This window comes from Leucoraja erinacea, chromosome 20 (genome assembly GCF_028641065.1).
Source record: "Leucoraja erinacea ecotype New England chromosome 20, Leri_hhj_1, whole genome shotgun sequence".
In the NCBI taxonomy this organism is placed as follows: Eukaryota; Metazoa; Chordata; class Chondrichthyes; order Rajiformes; family Rajidae; genus Leucoraja; species Leucoraja erinaceus.
In genome coordinates this window covers 5,728,226-5,745,042 of record NC_073396.1, presented here as the reverse complement: position 1 = coordinate 5,745,042, position 16,817 = coordinate 5,728,226, and the positions used below count along the sequence as shown (strand labels likewise).

Below are 16,817 nucleotides of genomic sequence, written 5' to 3'. Positions count from 1 at the left end.
CCAAAAAATGGCGTTTTCAGGAAGTTGGCCACTTCAAGTGAAAACATGCCAACCCGTCAGTTGCAACAGCCTTCTGTTATGGAGAAACATTTTATAAAAACAATTGTGTCAATGGGGTAATGGAGGCGGTGGAATCTTGAAAGTTTCAGATTTGCAATAACAAAGTTATTCTCCAACAGGAATTGTCAAAATGTAAAAATGGTCTTTTGAATAGCTACAAGCTTAATTTTGGAGGTAGTATTTTCCTTTGCGCAATATGTCAAGACAAGCAACGGTTGCCAATTTCAATGACTGTACATGGTGAAATTGCGGAGCCAGGGGATCAAACTATGTGCGATGAGGAGCACAGAAGGGTTTGTATAGGAGAGGCAGCAGCCAAACCTGAAAATGGCGTGCCAGATTATTCGAAATGGACTGTCATCTTGTGCTAAACAATAATAGTTTGCAACAGACGTTCTGCCAGCAGTACAGCGAGAGCGTATAAGCAACTCTTCATGTGGTCCCAGAAGAGGATCTATTTTATCATACACTACAACCGTTCCACTCTTCTAAAACTCCATTACAACTGTAAATTTAATCAGGATTTCACTCTGGGATTTTACTCTCTGCACTACCTGTTGTACTTATGTATGGCTTGATGGTACACGTGTATAATATGAACTGATTTAATCGGATAACATGCAAACAATAGCGTTTCACTTTACCTCCGTACATGTGACAAAATTAGATCAATACTAAAGGCTGCAGCATTCACAATCAGGTTGAACCAACAGTACAAATATCCGGCCCATCTCAGCTTCTTGTCAGCGCCCCTTATGTGGCGACTATTGCAAGCAAAGAATTTCACTGTGACTTGTCGCATGTAACAATAAAGTATAGAGTAAAGTTCTTCCCAAGGTCCCAAGGTTAGAAATTGGGACCATGTCTAACCAATTCACTCCACACATCATCAAAAGGCTGAGTGCACCAGGTAGAGTAACAGGAACAAGATTAGGTAATGCATCAGTATAGTGCTGAAAATTGATACTGGTATTGATGCAAATCAATAATGTCACGTGTACCAGGATACAGTGACAAGCTTTTGTTTGCATGCTTTCAAATCAAATCAGATAATATCATACATTACTACAGTTAAGCCAAATACAGGTACAACAGGTAGAGCAAAGAGAAAAATTCCAGAGTGCAGCATATAGTTCTCAGCATTGTGGCACAATAGAAAAAAAGTTAAATGTCTGCAATGGGGTAGAATGGAAATTCGGGACCATACCCTAGATATAGAAAGGCCATTCAGAAGTTTGATAACTGAGGGGAAGAAGCTCTTTCTAAGTTTGAGTTAGGGATATTTTACTGGCGTGGTCTCCACAAGAATATCTGTTCATCGTGAACATTTAATGCTAAGAGGAACTAACAGAATAATTAAAGGCATAAAGTGGATGTGCACTGATGGGAGAGTCTAGGCCTCAGAATTAAAGGGCGCTCTTTTAAAAAGGCGAGGAGGAACTTCTTTAGTCAGAGGGTAGTCTTCTTCTTGCGTATGGCAATCTGTGGAACACATTACCACAGAGGGCTGTGGAGGCCAAGTCAGTGGATATTTTTTAAGGCAGAGATATACAAGAGGTTCACCACTGGGTTGCGCCAGCAATGGCTGCCTTGCTAACAGTCTGTCTGTCCCTTCCTTCTTTGTGTTTAAATTGTACAAGTTAAATATATGTTTTTAGTGTCCTTTAGCTTGTTTTATGTGGGGACTGGGGGGTGAGTTGGGGGAAACTTTTTTTAATCTCTTACTTCGACGAAGATGCAAGTTTGTTTTCCATATTGTATCTCCGTCTGCACTGCGGCCTAACATCGATGAGTTAGACGCCTTTGCTGGAGATCGACTGGTAGCTCCACCGCGGAGCCTGCAAACTTACCATCATGGAGCTCGCGATCCCTTTGCCAGGGGGATCGACCTCGGAGCTCCACCGTGGTTAGAGACCGACTTCGGGGAACCAAGCCGTAGGAGCTTCGACCGCCCCGATGCTGGAGCTTTGATCGCCCCGACACGGGAGCTTCGATCACCCAGACGGATGGTCCGACTGCCCCGACCTCAGGCCAATAAAGAGGAAAGAAGAGTTGGACCTTTTTGCCTTCCATCACAGTGAGGAATCCGCTGTAGTGGACGTTTACGTTAACCTTTACGTAGCTGTGTGTCTTGTTGATTTTTTCCCCCGTATGGCTGTATGGTAATTTGCAAATCACTGTACCTTAATTGGAACACGTGACAATAAAAGACCACCTTTGAAGTTCTTGATTAGGATAGGTGTCAAGGGTTACGGGGAGAAGGCAGGAAAATGGGATTAGGAGGCAGAGATCAGCCATGTTTGAATGGCGGAGTAGACTTGATGGGCTGAATTCTACTCCTATAACTTGTGAGCTCAGTTCATAACAATTAGTGAATTGAAATTGCTAACAAACTCCAAATAATATCATAGACATGATTACCTCCATGTCGAAGTTCTGAATCAATGTCAACTAGATCGAAGTTGAATATTGAGAGTGCACCAGTTAGTGCGACATCCCGGTGTGCTTTCCAATATTTACTTTTATTGTGAGCGTTGCAATGACAAAATGAAGGAAGGTTCCAGTATTGGCACTAATAAGGAAGAGGGTAAGGGAGAGCGTGTTGTTAAAATCCAAATCCTTTTCACATCATACAATAATATGCAAGATTTTTAACTAGAATGGAAACAAAGTTATGAGCAGCAACTTAATGAACATGTTTATAAAAATTAGTTTTACTAACAGGGAGTCTAGTCCAACTTAGCCATCGTGAATAGCACCTAGGTAGACAAAAAATGCTGGAGTAACTCAGCGGGACAGGCAGCATCTCTGGAGAGAAGGAATGGGTGATGTTTCGGGTCAAGACCCTTCTTCAGACCGAGCCTCACGTCATGATCTTTGCTCTCAGCAGTGGCAGAGGAGCCACCTTTGTACAAATTCCCGAGCCCAAGTTGTGTTTTACTCTGCACAATGCTTTGGGCCTTTTATGCAGAGATGTTTTATCACCTGGGAGTCCCTGCACAAACCTGACACAGGCTGCACACTCAGTACCACTTTAGTGAACCTTTTCAGACATTTTTACCATTCCCAGAACATGGCGCTACTTCCAATGTACTGAACAAATCACAATAAGACACTTGGTGTCAATATCTACTGACAGTCATCAAAATATTGATGTTGTCTTCTTCTGTTCAATGGAATAATCCATCTGAAATTCAGATTGTATTCCACATCTTAAAGCCATTTTTATTACATCGTCACCAATTTTAGATATCTCAAAAATAATTTGGGGCTGGTCTTTTTGCAATTGCTTTATGTTTAAAGTTATGAGTCAAGATCTTTCTTTTGACAAAGACTCTGAAGAACGGTCTCGACCCAAAACATCATCCATTCCGTTTATCCAAGATGTTGCCTGACTCGCTGAGTTACACCAGCTTTTTTTTTGTCTATCTTTGATTTTTTTTTTAAATCCGATCTCAAGAGCATCAAAGACTGATAAACAGAACTGCATGCATGCATTTATTTATTTATGCATTACTCCTTTTCTTGCTTAGCCCAGTAGTCACAGGCCAACTGCTGCCCCATTTCAGATCACAAACAAATTTTAGACATTTGGTTTTGCACTCTTTCTTGCAGTTTTCTTTGAATGAAGGATAATGCAAGATGCCAGAGCAATCACACACCAAACATCACTAGGAGGAAAATAAACCAGGATCATGCTGCACCAAAATGGTGCATAATCAGACGCTTATGCTAAAAATAATAGCTTAATATTTTGTAATACACATGGCCGTTTCCTGGACCGACTATACCGAAAACTCAACATCGTCTCTCTGGTGACGTCTATTTTATTACCGATTTAAAAATAAACACAATAATTGCAACTGATAGAAATGTACCCACCTCAGAAGCAAGTTTGTCACAGATATAACAATAGCACTGGTCACAGAACTTTAAATTGCTACCAGTAGGCCCAGATACCTCATTTTCTGTTCGCCTAAAACAGACGTTTTAAATAGATTAAAAGGTTGATATCAGCCATTAAAAAAAACTTGCAGAATGGGTGTGTAAAAGTATTAGTGATTACTTAAATCTGGAGTACATTAATCAGGAAATTACTCACTCTCAAAAATGTTTTTGAAATCTTTCACTTCAGGCTGTTAAGTACAATATACTCCCTTTAACTTTTGTGGGAAATATATTTCATTAGTTTCATACAGTGCAGCCTGAAATGTTCCATAAATCACTTTAGTTATGTTCAATAGTACATCATAGCTTTCCACGAGCCAAAAAAAGGAGATACCAATGGAAATCAATTCATGCAAGAATATAAGGAATTCTAATAAATAAAAATATGAGTTGGGCATTTACCTTCAATGGCTCTTTATTATCACAGTGCAATTCTTTTTTTTGCATCGTGTTCAGTAAATTATTACTATACATAAACACAATACCAGATTAAGTGCAAAGTGTATAGAAATAGCCCACTGAGACCAGATACAAGAGTCGCCAGGTTTTGGCACCATTTTCAAATGTTGTGCCTGCTTCATCATTCTATGGCTGATCTATGACATTTTCATGCATAACACAATATCCCTCAACACTTAATCTATTGATGGGTCTCAAGTGGCATGCAGTGACTGGGCATCCATTGCCTTCTTGGGTAGAGACCTCAATGGACTGAGTGAAGAAAGTTCAGCTTCAGATAGGATTTGTAGACATGGTAGTGGTACCCTTTCAGTACCCAATTAACAAGACTGTGATACCAGAGTACACAGTCTTCCATGCACCACACAGCCGATTAGTTTAGGCATGGTATCTTTAAATCAATAATGCTTTATAGAGTTCATTTTACTAGAATTACAATAATATATTTTATGGATAGGATTTCAAACAAAACCCACCACACACAAAAAAAAAAAAATCAGGAAGTATATTCACTAATAATTAACTGCCTGTATCCAACACGAGTGAAATAGTACATCTATATTTAGAGAAAGGGGTCAGGGAATTGTAGTTCTATATAACAATCTATTAGCTCAACACAGTACGTGCAGGCTTGCAGTACCAAGTACAAAACAGTTCTAAATCTTCAGAGATAAGAACAATTTAAAGTCTAATGGTTTTTGACAACAAATGATATGTCCAAAATGAACTCTCAGGGCTACATACGTAAAGTCTTGTTCTACACAGTCATATCGTGCGTGTGGCATTACATTGCCCTTTTTGCTGTAGGTAATGGCAAGCCCACATTCTTCATCAATTACTTCAGTGCTTTTATCCTTGGATGTGTCCAAAGCTTCTGTGAATAAAAATGATTGCATCAAAAAAAACGTACTCATTAAACTCAAGACACCATTAAACACATTTAGTTGATGAACAAGAACAATAAAGGTGAAATATTCCACTAAATTTTACTGGTGCTTATCTAGTTCAACTGAGAATAGTATGAAACATTAATGCAGAAGGAGAAGAACATTTAATCTTTTGAGCTTTGTAATGACACTGTGAGGTTGTGGCTGATCTGTGATCACACTTTGTTTATTACCCTCATTTTCATCCTAAGTACCTTTTGGATAACAAAAATCTAACAATTTCAACGTTTAAAATGAGCAAATGGCAGAAGCAACCACTATTAATTCCAATCTCTTAACATCCATGGAGAGTGAAAGCAAGTGAAATTACCTAAAATATCAGGCTCAATTTTTAATTATTTACCCTATTTGTCCCATTGTTCCTAATTCCCTATTCACCTAATTCACCAAATGTGTCCCTAATTTCATATCATCTTAACTTTCCATAAAATTGCTTCAAACATTTAATTCCTTAACCTCCACACAAAACCTTAACCTCATTTGATGAGTCAAGGTAAAATTTTGATAACTGTATTATCTGTATTATAACTGTATTATAACTGTTTCCATGCAAAAGATAGTGACCAGGGCTGTTCAAGTGATCTCCAGAAATCCGAAGAGCTGTAGTATAACTTACATTTCATTGTATTAATTTCATCATTAATATACAATGACCAAATTCCATTAGCCTTTTTGATTATTTCTATCCACATCCTTGACATGCAAAAGGAATATTAGCACATGATCTTCTGGAAGTCCACATAAATAATACCCGCAGACATTCACCAACCACTACATTAGTTACTTCCCCATATATAGTTCACCAGGCGTGACAGACATTTCACAATAGCTAAAATTACACTGTTCTTAATATCAGTAACATTAAATGTTTGGTGAAATATTTACTGAAATAGATATTCCCCTGTCATTCTCGAATCGCGACGTTATATGTATTTCTACAGTCCAAAGGAAAAGACCACGTATTGAGAGAACGGTGAAAGTTTATAACTAGGGCATTTCTTATCCATTTCCTATAAAACCTCACAATGCCTCCCACATCGTTTGGGAATGTATTACTCTGTAAAATTATTATTTTCTATATTTTGAAATTTTCAAAATAATTTCAAATATGTTGCATCATTTGTGGCACTCCCTAAATCCTTATTAATTTCCTTCACAGCTCTACTATAAATACTAACACCACAACCAGAGAGCAGTGCTGAACTACTATCTATCTCTTTGATGACCCTCGGACTATCCTTGATCGGACTTTGCTGGCTTTACCTTGCACTAAACGTTATTCCCTTCTCATGTATCTATACACTGTAAATGGCTCAATTGTAATCATGGATTGTCTTTCTGTTGACAGGATAGCAGGTAACAAAAGTGTTTCACTGTACCTTGGTCCACTTGATCGTAAACAAAACTAAAGTTAATTGTTCAAGATTTACAATGTCACTGCCTCCAATTTGGGGAGCGGAGTACGACCCTCGCCCATTGCTCATTATCACCTTTACCCTCAATTGCGGGGGGGAAGGGAGTATGCAAATTCTATATCTGCTACAAATAAATAGGTCTGACCTGGAGAGTCTTCTACAATGAAGACTGAAGTTTCATCTTCATTGTCTCCTTCGGTGTCACTTATTATAATAACGCTGTCAACTTGCTCCATCTGCAGTTCCACTCAGCTGTAAAAAGACAACAATTTACATTGTGATTAATTTCCCTTTTGCTGATTCTTTGTCATACACAACAGGACTTGTCATTTTCTCCCAATAATATGTCTCGATCACATTTTCTCACTCAAGCATACAGAATATTTGTCACATTACTATCATTTGTATCGTGGTGTGGTAAAACCCACTGGGCATGGATAAGGTCTCTGAGAAGGTCCAATCTACCTTCTACCAAAAAAACCAATAATATGGATTGTGTGCCAAAAGTAGACTATGGGTTGCTACGATGGAACAGCAAGATGTACATTAATACTCTGCCCAGTAAAGCTGGAATTAATCTTTTCTGAATCATACCAAAGAGCTATCCAATATTCACAAAGGCATTTGCATCAATTTTTCTCATTAAGCACAAAATAGATTATTACTACAAAACTACCAAAGCTGCTGCCGTCATTCACCACAACATCCATTAATGACTACGGGAGTCGTCTACCTGAACATGGTGCAGAAGAGACGGTGGTGAGTCATAAGTGTCATGAGTATGCCTAATTAAATTACTGGGTGATTAACAGAGTTGTTCTCAGCTAGAGTATTTCAGCTGCAATCAGAGGGGGGAAAACATTTTTTGTTACTGCGTAGTCATTATCGAGCAACCACATGTAATTTGGGAGAGAATGATCACGTTTTTTTTAGACATGTGCTTTGAAATAGGTCCTCCTGCAATTGCTCACTGAAGGTGATCACATGAATAAATACAAGAAAACTCTCTCTTTGCCAAGATGGCGCAGGAGTGTAGCAACTCTGCATGCTGGCCCCAGAGGAGGATCTACTTTCATCCATTACAATCGCCCTGCTCTTTTAGATCTATTTTTCACCTGCAAATCTAGCGTAATTTACCCATTGCAATGGAGTTTGTATTCATGGTCGGATTTGATTGAATAGCACGTAAAATCAAACTTTTCACTGTACCTTGGTACACATGACAATAATAAACCTAAACCTGTAAGAATGTACTCCCCCCATCCCCTCCCCCAGAGGTGGGAGCTACTTGCCTAGAAAAAAACTGAAAATGGGAAACATGAGAAAAATGGGAAATCGAATACCACAAGCATCCTGGCAAGATGGAACTCCCTCCCCCAGCCTTTTCTACCTTACAAAGAAAAAAAACAAAACACCCCTTCCAATTTAGTGTGCTGTATTCAGTACTCACAATCTAGTCACTTACACAATGGGGAAATCAAACGCAGATTGGCTTATAGCTTTACTCAACTTCATTCAGTTTAAGAAGGTGCTCTGAACTACCAGTTGCAGCCATTTTAATTATCCGTTGCACTCCAACTCTGACTTCCCTCTATGTCCTCCAACAAGGTTCCAAACCAAATGGATCTAAACCTTAAGGAACAATATCTGATGATCCAGCTGGGTTGTTACAACTGTTCTTTCTCACTTTGTAGGTTGAGTATTACAGCAAAAACAGCAAGAAACAACATCTTGCCAACAATGTTGTTCTCTCTCTGTTCTCATTCATAGAAAAATAGGTGCAGGAGTAGGCCATTATTTACACAGCCTATGGATATATCAGCTAAGATGATCAAGTTTTTCCCACCCTTTCTCAGCCAGCTTCTTCACTATTTGTGTCAGTTTTCTTACAGACATTCCCTTGATTCTCTCCACCCTAACAACAGTTAATTTTTGACCTGCCCAATTCTGATGTTCATTGATTTGATATATTTGATATATTAACAGTTTCTCTCTCTCGACACACACCATGAGTATTGCTACTGTTTTCTGTTTATATTTCTCCAAGTGATGGCTGGGGTGAGTGCTATGAGTCTGAAGAAGGGTTTCAGCTCGAAACGTTGCCTATTTCCTTCACTCCATAGATGCTGCTACACCCACTGAGTTTCTCCAGCATTTTTGTCTACCACTGATCCTATAGTACTATTTTATTCAAACAAGCCTGTAAGGAAATCCCATAACATCATGAAATCTTCTTAAAATTCCAGTTTTGAAGCCTATTGACCTTTTAACCAGCAGTTAACCAGTATCAAAAACCCATAGTTGATGTGTTAACAACAAACTAACAATCATTGCATGTGCACATGGGAATGGAATTGCAACTGCAACTTTTTAGTATCCATCATTAATTTCTGAGCTTTGATTGTAAATATAAAATTATGTTATTTAATTACATAAAATTAAAAAAGTTAACTGTTTCAACTACAAGACAAATTGAATTATTAAAAATTCACAAAAAAAATGTTTTTATATACTCCAGTTAGAAAATCAAATAAAACAAAAAAGATTTGAGATAGGTAGCATTATATGTCCAAACAACTCCATTCAAACCAATCTCAATGTGACTCTTGCACACAAATTTGCTCTCACATAGCTGCTTGTTTTAATTAGTCGAGTGTTGTTCCATGCTGTAACGGTGCCCCAGAGGGATTTCCAATCCCTGCTGATCTCACGGATTCTATAATTATCCAAACTCCTCTTGGGGTTAATGAATGAAAAATGGTTCAATTCAGAACTTCCATTAAAGGACAGCACCTAGCTTTTGGATCCATCTCCAACATGCCAATGAGAAAATGGTTACCATGCTCACAAGTGAAAAATATTTCTATGACAATCTAGTTATATCCCAAGGTAGACACAGAATGCTGGAGTAACTCAGCGAGACAGGCAGCATCTCTGAAGAGAAGGAATGGGTGACGTTTTGGGTCGAGACCCTTCTTCAGACTTATTTATTATATTATAGTTATATCCCAACATGTAATAACCATTACAAACACAATTTAAGCTCCATACAGTCTCAATGAAGGAAATTATATTTAATTTAACTTTTCTCCACCTTCCTCTATTGTGTAATTACATAAACAACCCGGTTACTATCTTGAACAAATACTGTTCCCAACCCTTTTCTTAGTATCTATGATCATCTGAGTTGGATGATCAGCCATGATCTATGATCATCAAACTCAAATTTCTATGTTAACAACCAACAAAAGAAGTCCACTTAAAAATCAACATTGCAGCTTTTATCTAAACAAGATATTGGCAATAAATGCTGGAGCAAATCAACGGGTCAGGCAACATCTCTGCAGATAGGAATAGGTGACATTTCAGACCCTGAATAAGCGTTCCAAACCCAAACGTCACATTCCTTTTCTGCAGAGATGCTGCCTTACCTGCCGGGTCACTACAGCATTTTGTGTCTATCTTCAGCATAAACCAGCATCTGCAGTGCCCCCCTGCACATTTTATTTAAACAACGCTATCCTATCATTCTTGCCAAATGCCTTTCTATTTATATTGCAGAATTCAGTATAATCATTTGCATCCAATTTCTGCTTTAAAAAAATCTTGATCTCAAACATTCTTTTCCTCAGACTTGAAACTCTGTGGTGCTAATGTACCGAACTCGATAGACAACTTAATTATCATCAACTTTAACTCCAAAAAACGTGATGTATGTATTCCAGAATCTCATTCTGCCTCCATATAATGGGGCTGCGAGCTGTTGCTGTGCAGCGGGATCTGGTTGGTAGATGTTAATTTTGGAAGGCCCGCATGCCTTAGCTAATGAGCCAATATTTTACAGACATATGGGGACTGCATATGTTGAAATATGAAGCAAATCATAAACAACTGCCAGAGGAACTCAATGGATCAAGCAGCACAAGTGAAGGCAAATAGGCATTTCTTGTCAAGACCCTGCCATAAGGAGCATCAGTATTAATGAAAAGGTTAAATGCTTTTAAATATATAAAAGATACATGGTGGAATACTTGACTAGGTTGTAGCTTGTATTCCAAGAGAGAGAGACAAGCCTGGGCTTGCCTCACTCAGGTGATGTATATTGAGACAATGACCGATGTCCTGGAAGTACCAAGATTCAGATTCAGATTCAATTTTAATTGTCATTGTCAGTGTACAGTAGAGACAACGAAATGCATTTAGCATCTCCCTGGAAGAGCGACAACTTACCAACTGATAAGATGCCTTTGAAATGTGTCTACTAATTGATAAGACAAGCTCAGATGCGTCTGGTAGTGATGTATATTGGCTACATCTTGACCATGACTAATATCTTTGGCATGTGACTAAGTGACACCCACACAGTATAAAACACCATGCAAATCTTTGTTCACTGAAGTGGTGGCATGGGGAAGTCAAGTGTCTATTGCTTACTTGACTGGTTTATCAATAGTCAATAGTCTATTTATTTGTCATTTGGACCCCTGGAGGTCCAAATGAAATGCCGTTTCTGCAGCCATACATTACACACAAATAGACCCCAGACACAACATAATTTACATTTTACATAAACATCCATCACATAGCTGTGATGGAAGGCCAAAAAAACGTATCTCTCCACTGCACTCTCCCCCCCCCCGATGTTAGAGTCAAAGTCAAAGCCCCGGCTGGCGATGGCGATTGTCCCGCGGCCATTAAAGCCACGCCGGGTGGTGCGAGGTCGCACACCGGGTCTTGGTGTTAGAGACCCCGGCGTGCGCTCGCAGAGTCCCGCGGCCATTCCAAGCCGCGCGGGGCAGTGGTGTTAGGCCCCGCTCCAGGAGCTCTTCGACCCCGCAATTCGGGCGGGAGAAGTCGCCGTTGCAGGAGCCCCGAAAAGCGGTCTCCCTCCAGGGATCCGCGGGCTCCCGGTGCCGCCGTCCGCAGACCCGCAGTAGCAGCCTCCGCATCAGCAGCAGCAGCGGCAGCAGCAGCAGCAGCGGCAGCGGCAGCGCTCCTCCACCGCTCCCGCTCCGGTCTCGGCCAGCTCCGCGACGGTGAGGTGAGTCGGCACCAGAGTCCCCGGCTTCTTCTGTTGGAGGCCGCTCCTCGTTGCGGCCCCAACGACAACTGAGACCCGACGAGAAAAGGTCGGGTCTCCAGTGCAGGGAGAGATTCAAAAGTTTTCCCCCCCCCCCCCACCCCACCCCCACCCCCCACCCCCCCACCCCCCAACCCAAAAAAAACAAAAAAACTACATATAAACATAGACAAAAAATAATAAAAACGCGGACAGGCTGCAGAGGCCGCTGCTGACCAGAGTCGCGCCGCCTCCCTGTCACCACCGTCTCTTCTGCACCATGTTCAGGTAGACGACTCCCGCCGGCAGATGATCAGTAAAGCTTGAATTGGTCTACCTAATGTTTTTGTGAGTTGTCTGTTTATTAAATAGTGAACCTTATCATTAAGGCAACCAGGGAGAGGTGCAAGATGACAGGCAGCTGGAGTCAGGTGAAGGAGGGCTAGTTTAGAGAAAGAGGCTGGTGGATAATAAATGGAAATAGAAAATGTTCCTCCCTTGTTTGTTTTCACCTATCACCCACCAGCCTGGGTCTAAACTCCATCCTTCCCCTCTACCATCAGGATCCATCTGACAGATTCTGACAGGGAGAGCCCAGGAAAAAGGCCATCAAGCTAGCGCCGCACATGGCAGCCACGCCAACAGCCCTTCTCGTCTTTTTCTTCTTTTGCTATTTTGGTCAGTGTTTGCTTGTATGTTTTTAGTGTACGGCTTTCTGACTGTTCGGGCGGACAGGGACTGCCGAGAGAGTGACAGCGGTCGGTATAACTCTAGTCACATCACGATGAAGGAGCATGTGTGTGTGTGGCCCGGACATTGAATTTAATTGAATAAATTTTATTAGCCAAGTATGTATACATACATGGAATTTGCCTTGGTGCTTTGCTCACAAGTAACAACACGATATACAGTAGACAATTAAAAATAAAACATTATAATTTACACATGTAAAGTATTAAATAAAATACCATAACAAAAGGAGGCTACAGACTTTTGCCTGTTGAGTAGAGCTACTGCTTGTGGAAATAGGCTGTTTTTATGTCTGGCTGCGGCGGCTTTGACATTCCGCATTCGCCTTCCAGAGGGACGTGATTCAAAGATTTTGTGGCCAGGGTGAGAGGGGTCAGAGATCATCTTACCCACTCGCTTCCTGGCCCTTGCAGTGTACAGTTCGTTGATTGGGAGGGAAGGTTGCAGCCAACAACCTTCTCGGCTGATTGAACGATGTGCTGCAGCCTCCGGATGTCGTGCTTGGTGGCTGAACCAAACCAGACCACGATGGAGAAAGCGAGGACAGACTCTATGATGGCAGTATAGAATTGGACCATCATTGCCCGTGGCAGATTCCTCAACTGCCGCAGAAAGTACATCCTCTGTTGGGCCTTTTTGACTGTGGAGTAGATAGTGGCCTCCCATTTAAGGTCCCTGGAGATGATGGTTCCAAGGAACTTAAATTACTCCACAGATGTGACTGTGGTGTTGTTGATGGCGAGTGGGCAGAGGGGAGGGGGAGCTCTCCTAAAGTCTACAATCAATTCCTGTCTGTAGGCAGATTCCTCCCCGTCCAATTAAGGTTGTGCCGTCCACAAACATGAGAAGCTTGACAGAATAGTCTGTGGAGGTGCAGTAGTTGGTGTAGAGTAAAGGAGAGGGGAGAGTATGCAGTCTTGTGGTGCTCCTATGCTGAGGGTCAGCGGGTCTGAGATGTGCTTTCCCAGCCTCACATGCTGCCGTCTTGTCTGTCAGGAAGTTGGTGATCCACTGACAGAGGGGTTCAGGCACAGTCAACTGGGAGAGTTTGGAGTGTAGTAGTTCTGGCACAATGGTGTTGAATGCAGAGCTAAAATTCACAAACAAAATCCTTGCATAGGTCCCCTGGCAGTCTAGGTGCTGGAGGATGAAGTGCAGGGTTTGTGATATTTTTCAGGTGGGCCAGCACGTCTTCATGATTACGGAGGTCAGTGCGACAGGCCTGTAGTCCTTGGCTTTTTAGGTACTGGAACTAAAGTGGAGACTTTGAACCAGACAGGGTCAGTGCAGGTTTGCAGGATCCAATTAAAAATGTCTGTGTAGACTGGTGCCAGTTGTTCCGAACAGAGCTTGAGGGTAGAGGGGGAAACGTTGTCCGGTCCTGGAGATTTCCGAATAGCTTTTCCACCTCCTCAATTGCTGTTAGTGATGGAGAAGTGGCCAGACTGATGTTGGGCAGCAAGGAGGGGGTGGGTAGTGGATAAGGGCCCATCCTTTGCAGACTGGAGTTAGGCTGTAAGTGTGTGTGAAGTGGTGATTGGGGAGGAGTGGGTGCAGAAGGGTCCAGTCTTTGCAGACTGGAGTTAGGCTGTGTGTGTGAAGTGGTGATTGGGAAGAAGTGTGTGAGGAAGGGTAGAACTCGTTCAGGTCATTGGTCAACTGACGATTGTCCAATGAGCGAGGGGGGAGGGGAGGTTCCTCTTGTAGCTGGTGATTGCTTGCAAGCAAAGATCTAAGATCTTTGTTTGCAAGCCCTTCCACACTGAAGAGTCATCATTAGCTGCAAACCTGCTCCTCAACTTCTTAAGAGTACCTTTCCTTGGCAGCTCCGATTCCTCTTCTCAGATGGCTGTGGGTCTCCACTTATGCTGTGTGTCATGGGGATTCTCACACACCATTGTGGTGGCTGTTTAAGTCTATGTTTAATTTTTATGTGGTTATGTATCTTGTTTTTTTGTTGGCAAATCAAATTCCTTGTATGTTTACATACTTGGCAGATAAATTAATTTCAAATATATTAATATTATCAAAGCTATTCTACTGCTCAGAATCTTTTCACAAGTTTTACTTTTGTTAGACTTCCAGGTAGAATGGACATACAGCACAGAAACATGCCCTTTGGCCCAACTGTATGCATGTACTGTATGCATGTAAATAGATTTATTTATTGAAATCATATTCTATGTCGCTCTTCCAGGGAGATGCTAACTGCATTTCGTTGTCTCTGTACTGTACACTGACAATTTAAAGTTGAATCTGAACTCATCCATGCTAGCCAAGATGCCTCGTCTAAGATAGTCCCATATCCCCCTAAACCTCTCCAATCCATGCACCTGTCCAAATGTCTTTTAAATGCTGTTATAGTATTTCCCTCAATTACCTCCTCTGGCAGCTTGTTCCATATATCAGCCCCATTGCCCTCTAGTTCTTGATTCTCCTACTGCGAGTAAAATACTCTGTACGTTCATCCTATCTATTCCCCTCATTATTTTATACATCTCAATGAGATCACCCCTCGGCTTCCTGCACTCCAAGGAATATAACCCTAGCCTACCCAACGTCTCGCAATAGCTCAGGCCAAGTCCCGGTAATGTCCTTGTATATCTACTCCGCACATCTGTGGCTCCCACCGGCTGAAAGTTATCAGGATGCTTGTATGGCCCTAAGAAGAGCCAAACCACCCCTTGATTAATGATGGACCCGTCTGAAGAAGGGTCTGCACACGAAATGCCACCAATTCCTTCTCTCCAGAGATTCTGCCTATCCCGCTGAGTTACTCCAGCATTTTGTATCTATCCTTGATTAATGATGGCTGCCCAACAGCACACAATCGTGACATGTCGTTTAAGAATGTGCTTCTGTGTAGTAGGTTTAAAAATAAATCAGGGAAGTGGTTTGCACATGTACAAGGTGCAAAGGTAGGAACAAGTGAAGCAGCATATGCAGTTCCTTGTTTCTCCAGCTATCCCATGCCAGACTTTATCCCACCCGCACCTCTCTTTTCCAGCTTTCCCTCACCTCTCAAATTCAAACTCTCTGAAGAAGAGTCATATTAACTTCTCCCAGAAAATCATCGACTTGGTGAAAAACACACTTTGATCTGCCCTAAACCTTCCAGTCAAAGTAGATTCAAGAGAGTTTATTGTCATGTGTCCCTGATGGGACAATGACATTCTTGCTTTGCTTCAGCACAACAGAACATAGTAGGCATTTACTGCAAAACAGAACAAATTCTGCTGATTGTTATATCCTAGTAAGTAATCAACCGTTTACATTATAGGGTCAACATTTAAAATGGCACGTCTCCTGTCCATTCCCCCCCACAGATGCTGCTTGACCAACCACCACAGATGCTGCTTGACCCACCCCACCCCCACAGATGCTGCTTGACCCATCCCCCCCACAGATGCTGCTTGACCCATTCCCCCCCACAGATGCTGCTTGACCCACCCCACCCCCACAGATGCTACTTGACCCATTCCCCCCCACAGATGCTGCTTGACCCCCCCCCCCCACAGATGCTGCTTGACCCATCCCCCCCACAGATGCTGCTTGACCCATCCCCCCCACAGATGCTGCTTGACCCCCCCCACCCCCCACAGATGCTGCTTGACCCATCCCCCCCACAGATGCTGCTTGACCCATTCCCCCCCACAGATGCTGCTTGACCCATTCCCCCCCCCACAGATGCTGCTTGACCCATCCCCCCCACAGATGCTGCTTGACCCATTCCCTCCACAGATGCTGCCTGGCTCCTCTGCGTGTTCTCTGGCTTACCTTCAGTTGGACGAAAAACAATTATTTAACGGGAAGCACGGCTGGAGGTAGGAAAGTGCAGTTCCCTTGTAACCCGAAGATGGCGGCAGCTCGGGCTCCCCAGGGTGGCTGTTGACTCGCTCTTGTCATGCCCCTCCCCGGTGCAGAGTGTGGGGGGGCCGGGGGAGTGGGTGCTGAGGCGCGCCGGGTCTGGCCGGGCCTGTGCTCCCGGGCCCGCCGTCCACACTCACTCTCACTCTCTCTCCCCTTTCCTCACACACGCCCCCCACACCGAATACTCCTTTCCTCGTCGCCTAAGCTCCTCCCTATCGCCCCACCCCTCAGGTTTGCCCCCCCAACCCCCCCGCACCCGCCGAACGTCGCCCTCCGTTCCAATCCGCCTTCGTATTTAGCGCCCTCCAC

General features: G+C 42.5%; 1 protein-coding gene across 4 annotated transcripts in view; it reads right to left on the bottom strand.

Annotated features, from left to right (window-relative positions):
• The window catches only part of zgc:112980 (uncharacterized protein LOC503706 homolog), a 53,097-nt gene that overhangs the window by 24,199 nt on the left and 12,081 nt on the right, over positions 1 to 16,817 (bottom strand). For 3 of the 4 annotated variants that reach the window (XR_008725091.1, XM_055651079.1, XM_055651081.1), the window contains exons 1-5: positions 16,416 to 16,773; positions 6,975 to 7,081; positions 5,212 to 5,341; positions 3,943 to 4,036; positions 2,482 to 2,632 (exon numbers count right to left, since the gene is read on the bottom strand). Coding sequence is in view for 3 of the 4 variants with exons in the window: in XM_055651079.1 (XP_055507054.1) it covers positions 2,482 to 2,632; positions 3,943 to 4,036; positions 5,212 to 5,341; positions 6,975 to 7,065 (466 nt within the window). In the remaining variant the exon portion in view is untranslated. Of the gene's footprint in view, positions 1 to 2,481; positions 2,633 to 3,942; positions 4,037 to 5,211; positions 5,342 to 6,974; positions 7,082 to 16,415; positions 16,774 to 16,817 lie in introns of those variants that run through there. The other variant, XM_055651080.1, reaches the window with a different exon arrangement.